A 25,677-nucleotide genomic window follows, 5' to 3' on the forward strand; every position below is an offset into this window, starting at 1 on the left:
GAGTGACTCACCTCCTGACTCCCTATAGCCTTTCCACCATCTACAAGGCACAAGTCAGGAGTGTGATGGAATACTCTCCACTTGCTTAGATGAGTGCAGCTCCAACAACACTCAAGAAGCTCGACACCATCCAGGACAAAGCAGCCCGCTTGATTGGCACCCCATCCACACCCTAAACATTCACTCCCTTCACCACCAGCGCACAGTGGCTGCAGTGTGTGCCATCTACAGGATGCACTGCAGCAACTCGCCAAGGCTTCTTCGACAGCACCTCCCAAACCAGCGACCTCTACCACCTAGAAGGACAAGAGCGGCAGGCACATGGGAACACCACCACCTGCACGTTCTCCTCCAAGTCACACACCATCCCGACTTGGAAATATATCGCCGTTCCTTCATCGTCGCTGGGTCAAAATCCTGAAACTCCCTTCCTAACAGCACTGTGGGAGAACCGTCACCACACGGACTGCAGCGGTTCAAGAAGGTGGCTCACCACCACCTTCTCAAGGGCAATTAGGGATGGGCAATAAATGCCGGCCTCGCCAGCGGTTGCCACATCCCATGAACGAATAAAAAAATATATATCCAATTCCCTTTTGAAAGTTACACCACCCTTTCAGGCAGTGCATTCCAGATCATAACAACTCACTGGATAAAAAAATTCTCCTCATTCCCTCCCCTAGCTTTTTTGCCAATTATCTTGAATCTGAGTCCTCTGGCCAGTGGAAACAGTTTCTCCTTATTTACTCTATCAAAACTTCTCGTGATTTTGAACACCTCTATTAAATCTCCCCTCAACCATCTCTGTTCTAAGAAGAACAATCCCAGCTTCTCTCCACATAACTGAATTCCCTCATCCCTGGTACCATTCTGGAAAATCTCCTCTGCACCCTCAAGGCCTTGATACTCTTCCTAAAGTGTGGTGCCCAGAATTGGGGGGAAAAGAAGCTTGTTCTGCCTTTTGCTTTCAGATTTCCAGCACCAACAGTATTTTGTTACTGGAGTGCATCCTTGATCCAGACAATAAAACTATCATTTGATTGTGGTTGTTTGATTTCTATTAAAAATAAAAGATGACACCCTAACCTCCGCTTCTTTTAAAAGGGGCTTAAATCTCCAAAAAATCTTTATATAAAAGGTAACTACTGAAATTACAAAAAAAAAAGTATTTCGTTTTTCTTTTAATATTAGGGATGATCCAGTGGTCTGATTGGACAATGATCCTTTCGAGCAGTGGTCCCGGTTTCCGATTGGCTAATTCCCACACCTGGAACAGCGGAGCCCGGAGCTCTCATTGGAAGACGCGGACCTCGGCAGAACAGCGCCTCCTGATTGGATAGAGGCTGGCGCGTCGGCCATTGTGATTGGTGGACGGGCGGACAATGAGGGGGGGTGGCGCCGGCGCCGGCGCATGCGTGGTGCGTGCGTGTGTGTGATGGCGGAGAGAGGGCGGGTGAATGAATTCTCCGGGAGGACGAGGCAGGAACAAGAAGAAGGGACCGGCCCGAGCTCCGCCCGACGGCAGCAACAGCAGCAGCACCGGCAGCGACGACAGACTCTCGCTCCACAAGCGTAATCTCTACTACTTCTCCTACCCGCTGGTCGCCGTCTTCACCTTCCTGCGCTTCCTGGCCTTCCACCTCTGGCTCTTCTTCGCCTACGTCTGTCAGCGCCTGGCCGAGATGGCATCGCGCAAGACAGCGCCGTCCGTGGCCAAGTCCGAGGTCGAGCCCGGCCAAGAGCCCGAGCAGATCCGCCAGTTCCACAAGCGGGCCTTCGATTACATCTCCACCGCACTCAGGATCGACGAGGACGACAAAGGTGAGCGAGGCCCCGCCGCATTAAAGGGGGCCGGCCGGGAGGGGAGGGGAGACTATTGTTGGCCGAATGCAGGGGGGGTTGGCGGATTAGCGTCCTGCCCCTTTTGTGAGAGCGCTCCAGGTGAGGAGTCACCCCCCCCCCCCTTCGGGTTATCTGTGCTGTTGTGAGTACAGGACAATGTCTTGTATAATTTGCAGTGTCAGTGCAAAATGCACTGTAACTACATGGCATTGTAGTGTAGCTGCATTGTTTTATAATGTAGTACATGTATTACTGTTACTACATGACATTAGAATGTAGTACATGTATTACTGTTATTACATTAAAATTGTCAACCCCAGTCCATCACCGGCATCTCCACATCATTACATGGCATGGTAGTGATGGTAGTGACATAATGCATGTACTACATTACAATGCTATGTAGTGACAGTAATGCATGTACTACATTACAAAAGAAAGAAAGACTTGCATTTATATAGTGCCTTTCATGACCTCAGGACATCCCAAAGCATTTTACAATCAATGAAGTACTTTTTGAAGTGTAGTCACTGTTGTAATTCTAATGTAGCACGTGCACCACTGTGACGCTGCATTGCACCGCAGCGCGTGCACCACTGTGACGCTGCATTGCACCGCAGCGCGTGCACCACTGTGACGCTGCATTGCACCGCAGCGCGTGCACCACTGTGACGCTGCATTGCACCGCAGCGCGTGCACCACTGTGACGCTGCATTGCACCGCAGCGCGTGCACCACTGTGACGCTGCATTGCACCGCAGCGCGTGCACCACTGTGACGCTGCATTGCACCGCAGCGCGTGCACCACTGTGACGCTGCATTGCACCGCAGCGCGTGCACCACTGTGACGCTGCATTGCACCGCAGCGCGTGCACCACTGTGACGCTGCATTGCACCGCAGCGCGTGCACCACTGTGACGCTGCATTGCACCGCAGCGCGTGCACCACTGTGACGCTGCATTGCACCGCAGCGCGTGCACCACTGTGACGCTGCATTGCACCGCAGCGCGTGCACCACTGTGACGCTGCATTGCACCGCAGCGCGTGCACCACTGTGACGCTGCATTGCACCGCAGCGCGTGCACCACTGTGACGCTGCATTGCACCGCAGCGCGTGCACCACTGTGACGCTGCATTGCACCGCAGCGCGTGCACCACTGTGACGCTGCATTGCACCGCAGCGCGTGCACCACTGTGACGCTGCATTGCACCGCAGCGCGTGCACCACTGTGACGCTGCATTGCACCGCAGCGCGTGCACCACTGTGACGCTGCATTGCACCGCAGCGCGTGCACCACTGTGACGCTGCATTGCACCGCAGCGCGTGCACCACTGTGACGCTGCATTGCACCGCAGCGCGTGCACCACTGTGACGCTGCATTGCACCGCAGCGCGTGCACCACTGTGACGCTGCATTGCACCGCAGCGCGTGCACCACTGTGACGCTGCATTGCACCGCAGCGCGTGCACCACTGTGACGCTGCATTGCACCGCAGCGCGTGCACCACTGTGACGCTGCATTGCACCGCAGCGCGTGCACCACTGTGACGCTGCATTGCACCGCAGCGCGTGCACCACTGTGACGCTGCATTGCACCGCAGCGCGTGCACCACTGTGACGCTGCATTGCACCGCAGCGCGTGCACCACTGTGACGCTGCATTGCACCGCAGCGCGTGCACCACTGTGACGCTGCATTGCACCGCAGCGCGTGCACCACTGTGACGCTGCATTGCACCGCAGCGCGTGCACCACTGTGACGCTGCATTGCACCGCAGCGCGTGCACCACTGTGACGCTGCATTGCACCGCAGCGCGTGCACCACTGTGACGCTGCATTGCACCGCAGCGCGTGCACCACTGTGACGCTGCATTGCACCGCAGCGCGTGCACCACTGTGACGCTGCATTGCACCGCAGCGCGTGCACCACTGTGACGCTGCATTGCACCGCAGCGCGTGCACCACTGTGACGCTGCATTGCACCGCAGCGCGTGCACCACTGTGACGCTGCATTGCACCGCAGCGCGTGCACCACTGTGACGCTGCATTGCACCGCAGCGCGTGCACCACTGTGACGCTGCATTGCACCGCAGCGCGTGCACCACTGTGACGCTGCATTGCACCGCAGCGCGTGCACCACTGTGACGCTGCATTGCACCGCAGCGCGTGCACCACTGTGACGCTGCATTGCACCGCAGCGCGTGCACCACTGTGACGCTGCATTGCACCGCAGCGCGTGCACCACTGTGACGCTGCATTGCACCGCAGCGCGTGCACCACTGTGACGCTGCATTGCACCGCAGCGCGTGCACCACTGTGACGCTGCATTGCACCGCAGCGCGTGCACCACTGTGACGCTGCATTGCACCGCAGCGCGTGCACCACTGTGACGCTGCATTGCACCGCAGCGCGTGCACCACTGTGACGCTGCATTGCACCGCAGCGCGTGCACCACTGTGACGCTGCATTGCACCGCAGCGCGTGCACCACTGTGACGCTGCACTGCACCGCAGCGCGTGCACCACTGTGACGCTGCACTGCACCGCAGCGCGTGCACCACTGTGACGCTGCACTGCACCGCAGCGCGTGCACCACTGTGACGCTGCACTGCACCGCAGCGCGTGCACCACTGTGACGCTGCACTGCACCGCAGCGCGTGCACCACTGTGACGCTGCACTGCACCGCAGCGCGTGCACCACTGTGACGCTGCACTGCACCGCAGCGCGTGCACCACTGTGACGCTGCACTGCACCGCAGCGCGTGCACCACTGTGACGCTGCACTGCACCGCAGCGCGTGCACCACTGTGACGCTGCACTGCACCGCAGCGCGTGCACCACTGTGACGCTGCACTGCACCGCAGCGCGTGCACCACTGTGACGCTGCACTGCACCGCAGCGCGTGCACCACTGTGACGCTGCACTGCACCGCAGCGCGTGCACCACTGTGACGCTGCACTGCACCGCAGCGCGTGCACCACTGTGACGCTGCACTGCACCGCAGCGCGTGCACCACTGTGACGCTGCACTGCACCGCAGCGCGTGCACCACTGTGACGCTGCACTGCACCGCAGCGCGTGCACCACTGTGACGCTGCACTGCACCGCAGCGCGTGCACCACTGTGACGCTGCACTGCACCGCAGCGCGTGCACCACTGTGACGCTGCACTGCACCGCAGCGCGTGCACCACTGTGACGCTGCACTGCACCGCAGCGCGTGCACCACTGTGACGCTGCACTGCACCGCAGCGCGTGCACCACTGTGACGCTGCACTGCACCGCAGCGCGTGCACCACTGTGACGCTGCACTGCACCGCAGCGCGTGCACCACTGTGACGCTGCACTGCACCGCAGCGCGTGCACCACTGTGACGCTGCACTGCACCGCAGCGCGTGCACCACTGTGACGCTGCACTGCACCGCAGCGCGTGCACCACTGTGACGCTGCACTGCACCGCAGCGCGTGCACCACTGTGACGCTGCACTGCACCGCAGCGCGTGCACCACTGTGACGCTGCACTGCACCGCAGCGCGTGCACCACTGTGACGCTGCACTGCACCGCAGCGCGTGCACCACTGTGACGCTGCACTGCACCGCAGCGCGTGCACCACTGTGACGCTGCACTGCACCGCAGCGCGTGCACCACTGTGACGCTGCACTGCACCGCAGCGCGTGCACCACTGTGACGCTGCACTGCACCGCAGCGCGTGCACCACTGTGACGCTGCACTGCACCGCAGCGCGTGCACCACTGTGACGCTGCACTGCACCGCAGCGCGTGCACCACTGTGACGCTGCACTGCACCGCAGCGCGTGCACCACTGTGACGCTGCACTGCACCGCAGCGCGTGCACCACGTTTTATAATGTATGACTTATAACTGACTACAGTGCATTGCTATGTAACTACTTTGCATTATGCTATAACTACAGTGCATTGCTATGTAACTACGTTGCATTATGCTATAACTACAGTGCATTGCTATGTAACTACGTTGCATTATGCTATAACTACAGTGCATTGCTATGTAACTACGTTGCATTATGCTATAACTACAGTGCATTGCTATGTAACTACGTTGCATTATGCTATAACTACAGTGCATTGCTATGTAACTACGTTGCATTATGCTATAACTACAGTGCATTGCTATGTAACTACGTTGCATTATGCTATAACTACAGTGCATTGCTATGTAACTACGTTGCATTATGCTATAACTACAGTGCATTGCTATGTAACTACGTTGCATTATGCTATAACTACAGTGCATTGCTATGTAACTACGTTGCATTATGCTATAACTACAGTGCATTGCTATGTAACTACGTTGCATTATGCTATAACTACAGTGCATTATAATGTAGTGCATTGCATTATGTATAGTTTGTTATAATGTCAGTGGAATCTATTAGAGTGTAAGTACAGTGTGAAATTTTATGGAATCCCTCCTCTAAGTGATTCTCGATTATGTCCTCCAGCTAGAATTTGTTGCTGTGAGAGAGATAAGTGCACTTGGGTTTCATCACTCTGTTGTGTGATTAAAATTAAGTACAGGTGCCGGAGGATGGAGGACTGCTAAAAAGGGGGCGAGGGATATCCCGAGTAATTACAGGCCAGTCAGTCTAACATCGGTGGTGGGCAAATTATTGGAATCAATTCTGAGGGACTGAATAAATCGTCACTTAGAAAGGCACGGAGAAATCAAGGACAGTCAGCATGGATTTGTTAAGGGAAGGTCGTGTCTGACTAACTTGATTGAATTTTTTGAGGAAGTAACGAGGAGGGTAGATGAGGTTAGTGTATTTGATGTAATCCACATGGATTTTAGCAAAGCTTTTGACAAGGTCCCATGTGGCAGACTGGTCAAAAAAGTACAAGCCCATGGGATCCCAGGAAAAATGGCAAGTTGGATCCAAAATTGACTCAGTGGCAGGAAGCAAAGGGTAATGGTCAACGGGTGTTTTTGCAACCGGAAGGATGTTTCCAGTGGGGTTCCACGGGGCTCAGTACTAGGTCCCTTGCTTTTTGTGGTATATATTAATGATTTGGACTTAAATGTAGAAGGCATGATTAAGAAGTTTGCAGATGATACAAAAATTGGCTGTGTGGTTGATGGTGAGGAGGAAAGCTGCAGACTGCAGGAAGATATCAATGGACTGGTCAGGTGGGCGGAAAAGTGGCAAATGGAATTCACTCCGGAGAAATGTGAGGTAATGCATTTGGGGAGGGCAAACAAAGCAAGGGAATACACAATAAATGGGAGGATACTGAAAGATGTAGAGGAAGCTGGTGTGCATGTCCATAGATTCCTGAAGGTGGCAGGACAGGTAGATAAGGTGGTTAAGAAGGCATATGGAATACTTGAGGCATAGAATATAAAAGCAGGGATGTTATGCTGGAACTGTATAAAACATTAGTTAGACCACAGCTTGAGTACTGCATACAGTTCTGGTCACCACATTACAGGAAGGATGTAATTGCACTAGAGAGGGTACAGAGGAGATTTACAAGGATGTTACCAGGACTGGAGAATTTTAGCTGAGGAAAGGCTGGGGTTGTTTACCTTGGAATAGAGGAGGCTGAGGGGTGACTAAATTGAGGGGCCTAGATAGAGTGGATAGGAAGGACCTATTTCGCTTAGCAGAGAGGTCAATAACCAGGGGGCATAGGTTTAAAGTGATTGGTAGAAGGATTAGAGGGGAGCTGAGGAAAATATTTTTCACCCAGAGGGTGGTATGGGTCTAGAATTCACTGCCTGAAAGGGTGGTAGAGGCAGAAACCCTCAACTCATTAAAAAAAATACCTGGATGTGCACCTGAAGTGCCTTAACCTACATGGCTATGGACCAAGTGCTGGAAAGTAGGATTAGGCTGGGTGGTTCATTTTTGGCCTGCGCGGACACGATGGGCCGAAGGGCCTCCTTCTGTGCCGTAAATTTTCTATGATTCTACAGTTCCTTTCGGCCTGAACATGATTTCTTTTGCAAGGATGTCTGTTTACCTGTTACAAATCTGTCCTAATTTTTTTTTGCCATTAAAAGCACAAGTGTTTGAAAGCGATTATTGCGCTATGAACACTTTGCCGGCAAACACTTGCTGGTCTGGCTAGTGTATGAAGAATGGCTATTTTGCAAAGGTATTTGAGACATAGGCACCCATGGAGCTGTGTGCCTTTGCCTCAGATAAAGTTTAAGGAGGAAAATGAGAGAATAAGCATTTATATATATGCGAGGTGATTGGGCACTTTTTTGTGGAGGCCTGCAGATGAGGTGCTGAGAATTGGAGGAACAGGGCCACTGAGGAGCTGTGAGTTTAATTCAGTGGATTGTGGAATTCTGTATGCTGAAGCTACTAGTCTATGTTGTTTTCGAACAACATATTTAAGCTACATGGTGCCGCATGCATAACACTGCATTGAGCAGTTTCCTACATTAGAACAGTGACAAAACTTCACAAATACTTAATTGGTTGTAAAGCACTTTGGGACGTCCTGAGGTGGTGAAAGGACATTGTCATGAACGTGTCGACTCATTCGCTGGCTGCGAGGGTGGATAATACAGGCTGCTGACTTCTGTACCTCCGCTTCGTGGCTTCTATGATCAGATAAAGTAAGAGATGCTGCAGTGGCATGAGATGGGCAGTGCTGTTTTCTCCCAGTATAATGGTCTGCTTTCACAAACAGCTCCACCTAGTAAGCTGGACAAGACCTGATAAAAGCTGACATGGTTGAGTTGAGTGTTTTTTGTGTGTGGCAGCTCATGACATCATGCAATTGGACAAGCATTGCATTGTAATTATTGGGCAGCACTTTATCCCTCAACCAACACCAAAAGCAGATGATCTGCTCATCTGTCTTATTGCTGTTTGTGGGACCTTGCTGTAAGCTAATTGGCTGCCATGTCTCCTACATTACAACAGTGACTACACTTCAAAAGTACATCATTGGCTGTAAAGCGCTTTGAGACATCCTTAGGCTGTGAAAGGCGCTATATAAGAAAAAAAGACTTGCATTTATATGCATATTGGTAAGTTGAAGAGCAGGACAAGCTGATGGAGACAGAGGAGCTGATATTCATTCATCTCCATACTCTCCCATAGGTGTAGTGCCTGGGTAATTGCACTAGAACTCTGGCTGGCTGGCTGTCTCTCTCTGTCTCCATCTACCCACCCGTCCATCCCCCTATAGCGACATGTACGTCCCGTCCACCGTTCCATTATGCATGCCTATTCCACAGTTATAATGGCAACAGCAGCTGTAAACTGTTAATGTAATTACATATCCCCTACCAGTGGAGGCTCTGCTGTACCACTACTGGTGGCAGGGTGCAATTACAGCAGAGATGTTTACATGGTTATTGTCCATTATAAATGTTGACACAGGGATTTATAATGGCTATAGGAAAAAAGGGACAGCATGTTGTACTTTTAAATGGAAATGAGGAAGGATATTGAGGTCTTAGAGAGGGGACAATGCAGAGTCACCAGGATGCTGCCTTCTGTGAGAAAATACAAATATGAAGAAAGATTTTAAAAATTGGGTCTCTTTTGTTAGAACAATGTAGATTAGGGGGTGATATAGAAGTGTTCAAAATTCTGAAAGCATAGGAAAAGGTTGATAGAAGCAGACGTTGAGGGGACAAGAGATTTAGAACGGGGGCAGGAGAAACCTCTACACAGAGAGTTGTGAGGCTGTGGAATTCACTTCCCGGGATAGTGGTTGAGGCAGAAAATATGTTAACATTCAGGATTAGATTGGATAGGTGGATGAAGGAAAATGTACTGAAGGGCTTTGGGAACAGGGTGGGGAAATGTGATTAGGACTATTTGCTCGTGTGGAAATAAAGCACCCACAGGGACTGGTTGTGCTGAATGGCCCGTTTGAGTTGGAACTATGTAAATAGGGTCTGAATTACATAGAATTTACAGTGCAGAAACAGGCCATTTGGCCCATCTGGTCTATGCCAGTGTTTATGCTCCACACAAGCCTCCTCCTACCTTACTTCCTCTGACCCCATCAGCATATCCTTCTATTCCTTTCTCCCTCATGTACTTATCTAGCTTCCCCTTAAATGCATCTATGCTATTTGTCTCAGCTACTCCATGTGATAGCAAGTTCCACATTCTCACCGCTCTCTGGGTAAAGAAGTTTCTCCTGAATTCCTTATTGGATTTATTAGTGGCTGTGTCTTCTATTTATGACCCCTAGTTTTGGATTCTTCTAACAATTGGAAACATCTTTCCTACGTCTACCATATCAAACCCTTTCATAATTTTAAAGACCCATTAGGTGACCCCTCAGCCTTCTCTTTTTTTCTAGAGAAAAGAGCCGCAGCCTGGTCAGTCTTTCCTGATAGTTATGACCTCTTAGTTCTGGTATCATGTGTAACTCCTTATTGCACCATCACCATCACCAGCGCCTCTATATCCTTTTTATAATATGGAGACCAGAACTTTGCACACTGCTCTTAAGTGTGGTCTAACCAAGGTTATATACAGGTTCAACGTAACATCTGCTTTTCAATTCTGTTCCTCTAGAAATGAACCCCAGTGCTTTGTTTGCATTTTTTATGAATGGCATCTGAATAGCCTGGTCCAGTTATCCCCTGCCATCTAACCCCACATCACCTAAAGACTGCACTTGGCCCTGACTCTCTCTCCGTCACTTCCTAGGAGATCGATAGCGTGTTGTATAATTCATGGAAGCTGACTGTTTTGGTATTTTATGTTCAGAGCTGTAGTCAGAATACATGAATGAGCATTTGGGGGCACAGCCTCCTTAAAGTGCTCCATGTATACTGAAGTTTATTATACCTGAAAAGGTTTTGTTTTAACCACTGCCCCTTGTAGGAACATAAGAACTGGAGTAGGCCATTTAGCCCTTCGAGCCTGTTCTGCTATTCAATGCGATCATGGATGATCTGTGATCTAACTCCATATACCTACCTTAGCCCCAAATCCCTTAATACCTTTGGTTAACAAAAACATATCAATCTCAGATTTTATGTTAACAATTGAGCTAGCATCAGCTGCTGTTTGCAGAAGAGAGTTCCAAATTTCTACCACCCTTTGCGTGTAGAAGGGTTTTCTAACTTCACTCCTGAAAGTCCTAGCTCTAATTTTTAGGCTATGTCCCCTAGTCCTAGACTCCTCAACCAGCGGAAATAGTTTCTCTCTATTTACCCTATCAGTCACCTTTAATATCTTGAAAACTTTGATCAAATCACCCCATAATCTTCTAAATTCCAGGGAATACAGCCCTAGTTTGTGTAATATCTCCATGTAATTTAACCCTTGGAGTCCAGGTATCATTCTAGTAAATCTACACTGCACTCCCTCCAAGGCCAATATATCCTTCCTAAGGTGCGGTGCCCAGAACTGAACACAGTCCTCCAGGTGTGGTATAACCAGGACTTTGTACAGCTGTAGCATAGCTTCTATCCCCTTGTATTTTAGTCCTCTAGATATAAAGGCCATCATTCCATTAGCCTTTCTGATTATTTTCTGTACCTGTCCATGACATTTTAATAATCTATGTGCATGGACCCCCTAAGTCTCTTTGGACCTCCATTGTTTCAAGCTTTTCACCATTTAGAAAGTACTCTGATCCATCCTTTTTAGGTCCAAAGTGGATGACCTCACACTTGCCTACATTGAAATCCATTTGCCACAGTTTTGCCCGTTCACTTATCTATTAATATCTCGCTCTCTAATTTTATGCTTCCATTTACAATGCTGCCTATCTTTGTGTTATCAGCAAACTTGGATATGTGGCCCTCGATCCCATCATCTAATAAATACAGTGAATAGTTGAGGCCCCAACACAGATCCCTGTGGGACGACACCACCAGTCACATCCTGCCAATTTGAGTACCTTCCCATTATCCCTACTCTCTGTCTCCTGCCGTTCAGCCAATTTGCTAATCAGGTCAATAATTTGCCCTCAAAACCATGAGCTTCAGCTTTATCTAACCGCCTCTTAAGAGGCACTTTATCAAATGCCTTCTGAAAGTCCATATAAACAACATCCATAGTCATTTTCCTGTCCACCACTTTAGTCATCTCATCAAAAAATTCAATCAGGTTCGTTAGGCATGACCTACCCTTTACAAATCCATGCTGGCTCTCTCTGATCAGCTGAAAATGTTCACGGCATCCAGTCACTCTATCCTTAATTATAGAGGGATATAGATAGGAAATTTAAAAAAAATTATGTGCGCATACATAATTTTTAAATAGGCTGAAGAGTACTGGCCCTGATCCATTTGCTTCCTTCCACCCCAGTTGTAGTGCACTTCTTAAGTAAAATCAAAAGTGTTTATACCTGTTGAAAAAACTCAAGATAATCCTTTTTTTGTGGGTCATTTATGTGCATACATGGGGTGTCATGGGCCACAACCTACTAACAAGGCAACAGTCCTTATCAAATCTCCGGGCCCACAAAATTCAAATAAGATGAGTCAGTGAGTAAGAAACAGAAACACAAATAGAAACTGAGGTGCCTGGGCTTAGTGGGCTGGATTACGAGGGTTTTGAAGATTGTAGTTTGGATGCCTCTGTCCGTTTGTGCGGACTTTTCACATTAATCTTTGTGTGCTTTTAATCAATCAATCAATCTATGATGGCTGCATACGGTCTCTGTTCCTTTTGACAGCTGCTTAGTGCCAGTTGGGTGGTGCGTCTGTGTGTCCTTTATTAGCGTTGCCATCTCTCCTCCCTTTCGATCACTCTCCCACCACAAGTACTTCACCCTTAGTGTTGTATGGCCCAGACAAAATTTGAGTTTGAGAAGGCAACCCCTGTAAATGTGCAGCTGGGTGTTTCTTCACTGTTCCAATGGAGATGGTATGAAAATGTCACACGTCCACTCTTACACCGCACCGAAATGCTGGTGGCAGCACTGGTTGGTAGTTGCTCGCAAAAAAGCAGCACATTGCGTTCCCTCCCCAAAGGGCTAAGATAGATTTTACGCTATTACTTGGAGTTGTGTTGGGTCTCCTTGCTGTTTTGATAGTTTATGGGTGTTGTTTGTAATTCTGTTCCTCTGTTTGAACAGGACAGAAGGAGAAAGCTGTGGAGTGGTACAAAAAGGGGATTGCAGAGCTGGAGCATGGGATTGCAGTCCAGATCCCTGGATCAGGTAAAACATACCCATTAACAAATGCAATGGTTAAGAGGATGCAGAGAAAATGGAATGATTTGAGTTGTCCAAACTTGCTGGGTTTAGGCAGGGGTTCTTGAACGTAGTAAGAGAATGTTCCACAACTTTATGCCCCTCCCTGACTGCCTGAGAAAAACCATGTAACTTCACAAAGCATGAGTAAAAGTACTGGGTTCTCCAAGCACGTCAGATACCACAGTAACATAAAGCCCAGGTGGTTGTCAGCCATGTCGCTCTCCTGGCTCGCTCTTGCGCTCTCCTGGCTCGCTCTTGCGCTCTCCTGGCTCGCTCTTGCGCTCTCCTGGCTCGCTCTTGCGCTCTCCTGGCTCGCTCTTGCGCTCTCCTGGCTCGCTCTTGCGCTCTCCTGGCTCGCTCTTGCGCTCTCCTGGCTCGCTCTTGCGCTCTCCTGGCTCGCTCTTGCGCTCTCCTGGCTCGCTCTTGCGCTCTCCTGGCTCGCTCTTGCGCTCTCCTGGCTCGCTCTTGCGCTCTCCTGGCTCGCTCTTGCGCTCTCCTGGCTCGCTCTTGCGCTCTCCTGGCTCGCTCTTGCGCTCTCCTGGCTCGCTCTTGCGCTCTCCTGGCTCGCTCTTGCGCTCTCCTGGCTCGCTCTTGCGCTCTCCTGGCTCGCTCTTGCGCTCTCCTGGCTCGCTCTTGCGCTCTCCTGGCTCGCTCTTGCGCTCTCCTGGCTCGCTCTTGCGCTCTCCTGGCTCGCTCTTGCGCTCTCCTGGCTCGCTCTTGCGCTCTCCTGGCTCGCTCTTGCGCTCTCCTGGCTCGCTCTTGCGCTCTCCTGGCTCGCTCTTGCGCTCTCCTGGCTCGCTCTTGCGCTCTCCTGGCTCGCTCTTGCGCTCTCCTGGCTCGCTCTTGCGCTCTCCTGGCTCGCTCTTGCGCTCTCCTGGCTCGCTCTTGCGCTCTCCTGGCTCGCTCTTGCGCTCTCCTGGCTCGCTCTTGCGCTCTCCTGGCTCGCTCTTGCGCTCTCCTGGCTCGCTCTTGCGCTCTCCTGGCTCGCTCTTGCGCTCTCCTGGCTCGCTCTTGCGCTCTCCTGGCTCGCTCTTGCGCTCTCCTGGCTCGCTCTTGCGCTCTCCTGGCTCGCTCTTGCGCTCTCCTGGCTCGCTCTTGCGCTCTCCTGGCTCGCTCTTGCGCTCTCCTGGCTCGCTCTTGCGCTCTCCTGGCTCGCTCTTGCGCTCTCCTGGCTCGCTCTTGCGCTCTCCTGGCTCGCTCTTGCGCTCTCCTGGCTCGCTCTTGCGCTCTCCTGGCTCGCTCTTGCGCTCTCCTGGCTCGCTCTTGCGCTCTCCTGGCTCGCTCTTGCGCTCTCCTGGCTCGCTCTTGCGCTCTCCTGGCTCGCTCTTGCGCTCTCCTGGCTCGCTCTTGCGCTCTCCTGGCTCGCTCTTGCGCTCTCCTGGCTCGCTCTTGCGCTCTCCTGGCTCGCTCTTGCGCTCTCCTGGCTCGCTCTTGCGCTCTCCTGGCTCGCTCTTGCGCTCTCCTGGCTCGCTCTTGCGCTCTCCTGGCTCGCTCTTGCGCTCTCCTGGCTCGCTCTTGCGCTCTCCTGGCTCGCTCTTGCGCTCTCCTGGCTCGCTCTTGCGCTCTCCTGGCTCGCTCTTGCGCTCTCCTGGCTCGCTCTTGCGCTCTCCTGGCTCGCTCTTGCGCTCTCCTGGCTCGCTCTTGCGCTCTCCTGGCTCGCTCTTGCGCTCTCCTGGCTCGCTCTTGCGCTCTCCTGGCTCGCTCTTGCGCTCTCCTGGCTCGCTCTTGCGCTCTCCTGGCTCGCTCTTGCGCTCTCCTGGCTCGCTCTTGCGCTCTCCTGGCTCGCTCTTGCGCTCTCCTGGCTCGCTCTTGCGCTCTCCTGGCTCGCTCTTGCGCTCTCCTGGCTCGCTCTTGCGCTCTCCTGGCTCGCTCTTGCGCTCTCCTGGCTCGCTCTTGCGCTCTCCTGGCTCGCTCTTGCGCTCTCCTGGCTCGCTCTTGCGCTCTCCTGGCTCGCTCTTGCGCTCTCCTGGCTCGCTCTTGCGCTCTCCTGGCTCGCTCTTGCGCTCTCCTGGCTCGCTCTTGCGCTCTCCTGGCTCGCTCTTGCGCTCTCCTGGCTCGCTCTTGCGCTCTCCTGGCTCGCTCTTGCGCTCTCCTGGCTCGCTCTTGCGCTCTCCTGGCTCGCTCTTGCGCTCTCCTGGCTCGCTCTTGCGCTCTCCTGGCTCGCTCTTGCGCTCTCCTGGCTCGCTCTTGCGCTCTCCTGGCTCGCTCTTGCGCTCTCCTGGCTCGCTCTTGCGCTCTCCTGGCTCGCTCTTGCGCTCTCCTGGCTCGCTCTTGCGCTCTCCTGGCTCGCTCTTGCGCTCTCCTGGCTCGCTCTTGCGCTCTCCTGGCTCGCTCTTGCGCTCTCCTGGCTCGCTCTTGCGCTCTCCTGGCTCGCTCTTGCGCTCTCCTGGCTCGCTCTTGCGCTCTCCTGGCTCGCTCTTGCGCTCTCCTGGCTCGCTCTTGCGCTCTCCTGGCTCGCTCTTGCGCTCTCCTGGCTCGCTCTTGCGCTCTCCTGGCTCGCTCTTGCGCTCTCCTGGCTCGCTCTTGCGCTCTCCTGGCTCGCTCTTGCGCTCTCCTGGCTCGCTCTTGCGCTCTCCTGGCTCGCTCTTGCGCTCTCCTGGCTCGCTCTTGCGCTCTCCTGGCTCGCTCTTGCGCTCTCCTGGCTCGCTCTTGCGCTCTCCTGGCTCGCTCTTGCGCTCTCCTGGCTCGCTCTTGCGCTCTCCTGGCTCGCTCTTGCGCTCTCCTGGCTCGCTCTTGCGCTCTCCTGGCTCGCTCTTGCGCTCTCCTGGCTCGCTCTTGCGCTCTCCTGGCTCGCTCTTGCGCTCTCCTGGCTCGCTCTTGCGCTCTCCTGGCTCGCTCTTGCGCTCTCCTGGCTCGCTCTTGCGCTCTCCTGGCTCGCTCTTGCGCTCTCCTGGCTCGCTCTTGCGCTCTCCTGGCTCGCTCTTGCGCTCTCCTGGCTCGCTCTTGCGCTCTCCTGGCTCGCTCTTGCGCTCTCCTGGCTCGCTCTTGCGCTCTCCTGGCTCGCTCTTGCGCTCTCCTGGCTCGCTCTTGCGCTCTCCTGGCTCGCTCTTGCGCTCTCCTGGCTCGCTCTTGCGCTCTCCTGGCTCGCTCTTGCGCTCTCCTGGCTCGCTCTTGCGCTCTCCTGGCTCGCTCTTGCGCTCTCCTGGCTCGCTCTTGCGCTCTCCTGGCTCGCTCTTGCGCTCTCCTGGCTCGCTCTTGCGCTCTCCTGGCTCGCTCTTGCGCTCTCCTGGCTCGCTCTTGCGCTCTCCTGGCTCGCTCTTGCGCTCTCCTGGCTCGCTCTTGCGCTCTCCTGGCTCGCTCTTGCGCTCTGTTACATCGAGTCCGCAGCACATTCGGCCCAATTGGTCTGTGCCAGTGTTTATGCTCCACACGAGCCTCCTCTCACCCTAATTCATCTAACCCTATCAGCGTACCCTTCTATTCCTTTCTCCCTCTTGTACTTAAGCTTTCCTTTAAATGCATCTACGTTATTTGCCTCAACTACTCCTCCTGGTAGTGAGTTCCACATTCTCACCACTCTCTGGATAAAGAAATTTCTCCTGAATTCCCTATTGGATTTATTAGTGACTATCTTATATTTATGGCCCCTAGTTTTGGGCTCCCCCACAAGTGGAAACTTTTTCTTTGCACCTACCATATCAAACCCAAACATTATCTTAAAGACCCTCAGCCTTCTCTTTTCTAGAGAAAGGAGCCCCAGCCTGTTCAACATTTCTTGATAAGTATAATCTCTCAGTTCTGGTATCACCCTTGTGAATCTATGCTTTCCTCGCTTGCTCTTGGGCTCTATCTTCCTTCCTTGTCTTCATTCTTCTGTTTTCACACCTCTCTTCATTTTGCTTTTCTCTGCAACACTCCACCTCCCCTGGAGTAAGAAGGGAAGTGGGGGGGAGAGAGTAGAAAGGGAAGTGGGGGGAGGGGGTTAGAGAGAGAGAAGGGAAGTGGCGGGGAGAGAGAGAAAGAGAGTGTGGGACAGGTAGAGGGAGTGGATTGGTGGGGGGATGGAGAGAGTTGGTGAATGACGTCCTGTTCCTCTTACTCACAAAAAGTGGAAATCAGTGCTGAGCCACCTTGAGTAAATGTAGAATTTACTTCTGGATGAAAATCATGTATTAGTCAATTAAATACTACATTGACAATTTAGGACTTTGTGGCTTCTCTTTCAAACTATAGGGCACTCCTACTTCTGTGTTGAGTTATCTTCTCCCAGCTGACTTCCTTAGTGCTGTAAATAGGGTGCTCTACTGTGTCTCCTGCTGCTGTTTCCTTTTTGAGTTGAAGATTTCCGATCAGGAGCTCTGTGTCGTGCAGCCTGCATGCAGAAAGTTGGCGCAGTGCCTGGACAGTGATTGAACGGGGGGCTGACCAATAGCAGGCAGCTCATGTGTAAGCTGTCAACGGAAGAAGACGGGGCAGTCGCAGCATCTGTCAGGGCCCATTTCAAGTTTGGTGCATGGTGTGCGGATTCTGAGTCCTAGCTGCATTAGGTCATTGAAATTGGGACTGTGCTTTCGCTTCTTCTGGGGTAGGCCTGACAGCTCAAAAAGCCCTGGCCTAATAGGAATGGGTCATCCATTGTTTGCTAAGGCCAGATTGGCCTATTCCTTCTTTCCAAGCATCTGGTTGTGGCATAGCTATAAGGTCCAGAGCAGCCATCCCTACACATCATCTCTCTGCTGCAGGTTTTCAGTGTTGCTTCAATAGGAAGATAGGAACAGGAGGAGTCCATTCAGCCCCTCAACCTGTTCCGCTACTGAATCAGATCATGTCTAATCTATACCCCAACTTCATTTCCTGCTTTTGCTCTGTGTCCCTTGATACCCTTACCTAACAAAAATGTAACGATCTCAGTCTTGAACATTTAAATTGTCTGCCAGCATCCACAGCCTTTTGGGGGAGAGAATTCCAGATTTCCACTACCCTTTGTGTGAAAAAAGTACGTTTGGTGTCTCCATGGTATATGCTAATCACAAAAGACTGCTGTAAACTAAGCTTTGATGTCTAAAATAGACTTTTCACAAACTGTATCTTTGCAGGCATAGACTTCAAAGGCAAGAACACAAAGTATGCAGTGTCTAGTGTTAATAGATTTTTAGAGTTTTTCAAGAGGATTAGCTGTTTCTATTGAGTCAGTAATGAAATATTTGCCCTGAAGGAACTGTCAAGCATAAAAAAAAGAACTTTCATTTGTACAGTGCCTTTCACGATCTTAGGATGTCCTAAAGCGCCCTGCAGGCAATGAAGGATTTTTGAAGTGTAGTTATTGTTGTTCTCTTCCCACTCCTGCTCCGTTACCTCTGGAGTCCCCCAAGGATTTATCCTTGACCCCCTCCTATTTCCCATCTACATGCTGCCCCTTGGCGACATCATCCAAAAACACACGGTCAGGTTCCACATGTATGCTGACCCTATTCTACCTCACCATCTCCTCTTTCGACACCCCCACCACCCCCCCCCCCCCCCCCCACCTTCCACTGCCTCTGATTTGTCACATTGCTTGTCTGACATCGTATTGGATGAACAGAAATTTTCTCCAGTTAAACATTAGGAAGACCAAAACCGTTGTCTTCAGCCTCTGCCACCGACTCCGTTCCCTCTCCCTGGCCACTGTCTCAGGCTGAACCAGAATGTTAGCAACCTTGGTGTCCTATTTGACCCTGAGCTGATCTTCCAACCCAATATCCTCTCCATCACTAAGACCGCTTACTTCCAATTTGGTATTATTGCCCGTCTCCTTCCCTGTCTCAGCCCATCTGCTGCTGAAACTCTCATCCACCTCCAGACTCAACTATTGCAATGCTTTCCTGACTGGCCTTCCATCTTCCACCCTCCATAAACTTCAGCTCATCCAAAACTCTGCTGCCCGTATCCTAACTCGCACCAAGTCCCGTTCACCCATCATGATATACATTGGCTCCCGGTCCAGCAACACCTCGATTTTTAAAATTCTCATCCTTGTGTTCAAATCCCTCCATGGCCTTGCCCCTCCCTACCTATCTCTGTAACCTCCTTCAGCCCTACAAACCTCCTTCAACTCTGGCCTCTTGTGCATCCCTGGGAATATCACGGGGACAGCTGAAGTCTGAAGATGGTGAGTGTCCAGACCAGAGAATTGCAGGGTGCCCAGGGTAAAGATGTTTCTGAAACCTGTGATGTGATTAGTTGGAGGCCATAGATGGAAAGGTTAGAACAGGAGGTGAGGATGAAGTTGAAATGGTGAATGGGAGGTCACGATCAAGCTTGTAGACATATCAGATATTGGGCCAAGTGATCACCTAAACTGCATTGGGCATCATAACATGGAACATATTGCACCGAAGAATAAACAACAGCAGATTGTGAGGCCAACCTATCATAGTGTGGTTTGGATGGCATTCTGTTTTGTTATTTGAACCCCAAGAGTATGCCTGCAGGTTGGAGTACAGTCCCAGCTGTTTATATTTGAAGGTGTTGCTACCTTTTCTCCGAGCATACTCCGTTGGGGTTTATCTTCAGTTCTTCTACCCAGCGAGTTTAACTCTGCCTCATGTCATGTGACCAAAGGCGGCACATCATGTGATGTTACGGAACTGAGTTGTTTACTGAGCAATCGTACTATTTTTGAGACGTTGAACACTATGTTCTAGCTCTGTGCAGTCTCTGTATTCACCTTTTCGGTTAATATGTGTGTTACGCTTAGCATTCAATGCTTACAGGGCAGATAATGAGAGGCAGGGCAACTATAAAGTATGTAGAAAAGTTACAAAAGGGAGATTAGAAGGGCCAAGGGGGAGCCTGAGAGAAAATTAGAAAAAAAAAAGCAAAAGGGCAATAAAAAGACATTGTAGGAACAAGAGTTGGCCATTCAGCCAATCAAGCTTGTTGCACCATTCAGTTAGATCATGGCTGATCTGTACCTCAACCTCATTTACTCGCCTTTGACCCTTATCCCTGATGCCCTCACCTAACAAAAATCTATCAATTAAAAGCAAAATACTGCGGATGCTGGAAATCTGAAATAAAAACAGAAAATGCTGGAAATACTGAGCAAGTCAGGCAGCATCTGTGGAGAGAGAAAGAGTTAACAAATCCTTGGTTTCAGGTTGATGACCCTTCGTCAGATCTATCAATCTCAGTCTTGAAAGCTTCAATTGACCCCCAGCAGCCATGGCCTTTTGGAGAATTCCAGATTTTTACTACCATGTGCTTCCTGATTTCACTCCTAAATGGCCTATCTCTAATTTTTCTGGCTTCTTCAACCTGTGGAATTAGATTCTCTTTATCTACCCTATCGAATCCTTTGTACAGACATTAATTGTAAGACATATTAGCCAGGGTAGGGCTGTTAAGAGATGAAGGAGGTAAGCTTGTAGTGGAGAGTGAGGGAATGTCAAATGTTAAATAGATACCGTATCTCAGTTTTCTTAGAAGAGGTGGGTGTAGACCAGTTAGTGGAGGTTACTGCTTAGTGAGATGGTACTAAAGAAGTTACCCTAACTTGAGGTCGACAAATCACCGGGACCTGATGGTTTATATCCAGGAAATCCTAAAAGAAGAAAGGCAAATTGTGCCAGAAAACTGGAAAGTAACAAATGTGATTCCTCTCTTCAAAAAAAAAACCAAAAGTAAGACGTGGCTAATTGTAGGCCACTTAGTTTATCAATATCTGAAGTAAGACTATTTGAACCTATAATAAGGAATTAAATTCCTAAACATTTAGGGAGATGGAAGCTGATCAATGTTAGTCAGCGTGCATTTCTATGTCAGGTCATACTTGACCAACCGTATAGAATTCTTTGAAGAACGAAGAGGATGGATGAAGGAAATGCAATGGATGTAGTTAAATGTATTTTCAAAAAACATTTGATAAGGTACAGCATTGAGCGACAAGTGGCACGTGAAATTAAGTTGAATGCAGCCAACACAGATAGAGATGGTTGGAGGGCAGAACACAAAGGATAGGGGCTAAAGAAGTTTCTTGGACTGGAAAGATTTCCATTGGAATACAGGAGTAGAGAGACACCTAGGTGTGCAAATGCATGGATCATTAAAGGTGGCAGCGCAAGTAGATAAGGAGATAAAGGCAAATGGAATCCTTGGCTTTGTAGCCATAGACACTGAATACAGAAGGAAGGAGGCCATCTTGAACTTATACACATCTTAATTAGGCTGCATTTGGAGTATTGCATGGAGTTTTGAGTCCCTCCCGTTATAGGAAGGAGATAAACTTAACTAAAAAGGTACAGAGTAGATTCACTAGGATGAAGCGGTGGCTGGTATCAAGCAGTTTATTTTTCTTGATGCCACAATATCCTTTCAGTGCTGTCCAGTTACTTTCTCTCAAATGTTGTTTCCTAATTGCCTGAGTCTAAAATATAAAACTTTCATGCGAGCAGCCCAATAAACTGACTGTATTCTACACTGGTATCCTAACTCGCACCAAGTCCTGTTCACCCATCATTCTGTGCTCCCCGAACTGCATTGGCTCCCAGTTCGGCAATGCCTCGATTTTAAAAAAATTCTCGTCTTTGTGTTCAAATCCCTCCATGGCCTCGCCCCTCCATAACCTCCTCTAGCCCTACAACCCTCCAAGATCTCTGCACTCCTCCAATTCTGGCCTCTTGTGCATCCCCGATTCTCATCGTTCCATCGTTGGCGGCCATGCCTTTGGTTGCCTAGGCCCTAATTTCTGGAATTCTCTCCCTAAACCCCACTTCCTCTCTCCCTAAACCCCACTTCCTCTCTACATCTCTCCTCCTTTAAGTCACTCCTTAAAACATACCTCTCTGCCCAAGCTTTTGGTCGCCTCTCTTAATATCTCCTTATATTGTTCGGTGTCAAATTTTGTCTGATAATTGCTCCTATGAAGCACTCCGGGATGTTTTTAGTACGTTTTTGAGGATGTAACTAGCAAGGTAGATAAAAGGGAACCAATGGATGTTGTATATTTGGATTTTCAAAAGGCATTCGATAAGGTGCTACATAAAAGGTTGTTATGCAAGATAAGGGCTTATGGGGTTGGGGGTAATATATTAGCATGGATAGAGGATTGGTTAACGGATAGAGAACAGAGAACATAGAGTAGGATAAATGGGTCATTTTCATTTTGGCAGGCTGTAACTAGTGGGGTATCACAAGGATCGATGCTTGGGCCTTAGCTATTTACAATCTATATTAGTGACTTGGATGAAGGAATCGAGTGTAATGTATCCAAGTTTGCTGACGATACTAAGCTAGGTGGGAAAGTAAGCTGTGAGGAGGACACGGAGTCTGCAAAGGGATATAGACAGGTTAAGTGAGTGGGCAAGAAGGTGGCAGGAAATGTGAGGTTATTCACTTTGGTAGGAAGAATGGAAAAACAATATTTTTTAAATGGTGAGAAACTATTAAATATTGGTGTCCAGAGAGACTTGGGTGCCCTCGTACAAGAAACACAAAAAGTTAGTATGCAGGTTCAGCCGGCAGTTAGGAAAGCAAATGGCATGTTGGCCTTTATTGCAAGGGGGTTGGAGCACAAGAGTAAGGAAGTCTTACTACAATTGTACAGGGCTTTGGTGACACCTCACTTTGGAGTACTGTGTACAGTTTTGGTCTCCTTATCTAAGGAAGGATATACTTGCCTTGGAGGTGGTGCAACAAAGGTTCACTAGATTAATTCCTGGGATGAGAGGGTGGTTCTATGAGAGGTTGATTAGAATGGTCCTATACTCTCGAGTTTAGAAGAATGACAGGTGATCTCATTGAAACATATAAGATTCAGAGAGGGCATGACAGGGTAGATGCTGAGAGGTTGTTTCCTCTGGCTGGAGTGTCTAGAACTAGAGGACACAGTCACAGGATAAGGGGGCAGCCATCTAAAACTGAGATGAGGAATTTTTTCATTCAGAGGGTTGTGAATCTTTGGAATTCTCTACCCCAGAGGGCTGTGGATGCTGAGTCATTGAGTATATTCAATGCTGAGATAGGTAGATAGATATTTGGACTCTAGGGGAATCAAGGGATATGGGGATTGGGCAGGAAAGTGGACTTGAAAATCAGCCATGATCTTATTGAATTATGGAGCAGGCTCAAGGGGCCTACTCCTGCTCCTATGTCTTATGTTCTTATGTTAAAGGCACTATATAAATGCAAGTTGTTGGTATGTGACAGTAACAGCGATTCTTCAACATTTTTTTTGTGGCTAAATACCCATTGATTATCTTTCTTGCTAGGTGAGCAGATTGATCGAGCCAAGAGACTGCAGAGTAAGATGACGACCAACTTGATTATGGCCAAGGATCGCCTGGAGCTGCTGGGTGGGTACTTCTTGTGTGCTTACGGAGAAAAAAATGGAGGTAACGGTCAACTGCCAGGATGTTTTCAAATGGGATTATTTTATGAGTTCAATTATGAGGACAGGTTGCATAGACTGGGCTTGTATTCCCTCGAGTATAGAAGATTAAGGGGTGATCTAATTGAGGTGTTTAAGATGATTAATGGAGTTGATAGGGTAGGTAGAGAGAGAGAAACTATTTTCTCTGTTGGGGGAGACCAGAACAAGAGGGCATAACCTTAAAATTAGAGCTAGGCTGTTCAGGAGTGATGTCAGGAAGCACTTCACACAAAAGGGAGTGGAAATCTGGAACCCCCCCCAAAAAAAAGGTTTGTTATGCTGGAGGTCAATGAAAATTTCAAAACTGAGATTGATAGATTTTTGTTAGGCAAGGGTATTAAGGGATACAGAACCAAGAAGGGTAGATGGAGTTAAGATACAGATCAGCCATGATCTAATTGAATGGCAGAACAGGCTTGAGGGGCTGAATGGCCTTCTCCTGTTGATATGTTCCAACCTTCAGTTTTTCTTCCCCCATTTTGCTTCTTTTTTATTTCCTTTATTGTTGCAGTGAAACTACGGAATCCTCCCACAATTTTTGCCCTTCAGTTCTGTAAGTCTAATTTGCTTTATTTAATTTATGTTCCCTATTCCCAGTCCTTCACCTTGTTTTCCTTTCTGCCACTGTGTTCTTTTTTCACTCGGGACGGTGGTCGACCAGGGCTCCAAACTTCTGCCCATCGGTGTGGTCCCTCTCGTTTTAAGTGTGCAACAACAGCTAAATGGACTAGAGGGGGGGGGAAACCTGCTCGGTCCTTTCCCGCTCAGGCCTTATATATGACTCCAGTCCCACATCAACATAGTTGACTCTTAACTGCCCTCTGAAGTGGCCTAACAAACCATTCTGGTTGTATCAGGGCAACTAGGGGATGGGCAATAAATGCTGGCTTGCCAGCGACGCCCACATCCTGAGAATAAATTAAAAAACGTAAAAAAGATAAGTCTTAATGAAGAAGAAAAGTTTCTCAGCCACCCCTGTCGATGTTAGAACACTCGCTGTAGCAAGCTCTGACCAGCAGAAAGGGGAAGTGGGCAAAGCTCCATAATGGTCCTGAAGAGCTTTTCCTTTCTCACTTCTCCACATTATTCATTAATCAAGTCACTAGCTTTTTAAATCAACAGTTGTCTGAAGAGAGAGTTAAAATGGTGGGAGGCTCTCTCTTCCCCCAACCCCCCAAAAACAAAACTCTGTGGCACTGAGGTCGAATATAACTGGTAAGAAGAGAGACCGAAACCGAATGATTGATTTATATTTGAACGTGTGTACACTGTATTCTTTTTGCTGAACACTTCATTTCCTGACAGTTAGACATCCAGTAAACTCGAGGACTTTGGAGAGGAGGCATATGTTGCACAGTGTGATGGGAAGCACAGCTCAAAGTTCTTTGCTGGATATGTGAGGAAGGCCTTAAGGTTGGGGAATGATAAAAACCATCTGAAGGTGGTGGCCATTGCTAGCTTTATAGACACCAACTGTCCTACGGTAACTCAGCTAAGTGGACATTGATGTGTGAATATAGACTGTTATTGTCTCAGCATGATAGAGCTGAGCCCATTCCGTGTCCTTCGCCCTTTGTTCACACGTGACTTCCCTACAAAGGTCGCTGGATAATGGTCAGGAATGGGAATCATGGCTAAATTTCTTGTATCTTTCTCTTTCTCTTCCTTCCCCCCCACCCCACCCCACCACCTCTCCAAAAAAAAACTCTGTGGCACAGAGGCAAGTTACAGTACAATCACTTGCCCAGGGCAAGATGGGCTACCAGCACAGACCACAAGTTGAAGCTGGACCTTTCTGGTCTAATATGGAGAAAGATGTATTATATTTATCAGGTAGCTCTCATTCCTGGAGCAAACTGGTGACTCATAGAACGCTTCCTCTCCGCTCTCTAGCTCTACTCGATACTGTGATCTCTGTTTAAGCTGAGCTTCGTTGATGACTTGTTCACTTGAGTAGGTCTTGAGGTTTGATTTAAAATATGAATGAGTATTTTTAACAACTGTATTTAGATGCAAGACAGGCTACTGGCAGATTACATTGTGCTCATCACTGTTGCCATGTGAATGCTGTAAGTAGGTTTATTTCCCATGCATTCAGTGTAGGATAATTGGGACTGATAGCACTCATATTTCTGTATTCTCCTGTGAAATGTCATCCCACTTGCAGTAGAGGTGGCACCATTATATGACATTGCACACATTGATCATTTCTACTCTTATAGCCAAAAAGTTAATGGGATGTCTTTTCATTCTTGGGATGTGGGCATCACTGGCATGGCTGGCGTTTATTGCCCATCCCTAGTTGCCCTTGAGA

The 25,677-nt window shown here is 49.6% G+C and overlaps 1 protein-coding gene across 2 annotated transcripts in view; it reads left to right on the plus strand.

Annotated features, from left to right (window-relative positions):
* The first annotated feature begins 1,432 nt into the window (after window positions 1-1,432).
* spast (spastin) overlaps window positions 1,433-25,677 on the plus strand; it is a 74,686-nt gene continuing 50,441 nt past the window's right edge. For both annotated transcript variants that reach the window (XM_067984101.1, XM_067984102.1), the window contains exons 1-3: window positions 1,433-1,821; window positions 12,893-12,976; window positions 23,203-23,286. In XM_067984101.1, the coding sequence (XP_067840202.1) occupies window positions 1,458-1,821; window positions 12,893-12,976; window positions 23,203-23,286 (532 nt within the window). In that variant the 5' untranslated portion in view covers window positions 1,433-1,457. The remainder of the gene's footprint in view (window positions 1,822-12,892; window positions 12,977-23,202; window positions 23,287-25,677) is intronic.

Source organism: Heptranchias perlo, chromosome 5 (assembly GCF_035084215.1).
Source record: "Heptranchias perlo isolate sHepPer1 chromosome 5, sHepPer1.hap1, whole genome shotgun sequence".
In the NCBI taxonomy this organism is placed as follows: domain Eukaryota; kingdom Metazoa; phylum Chordata; class Chondrichthyes; order Hexanchiformes; family Hexanchidae; genus Heptranchias; species Heptranchias perlo.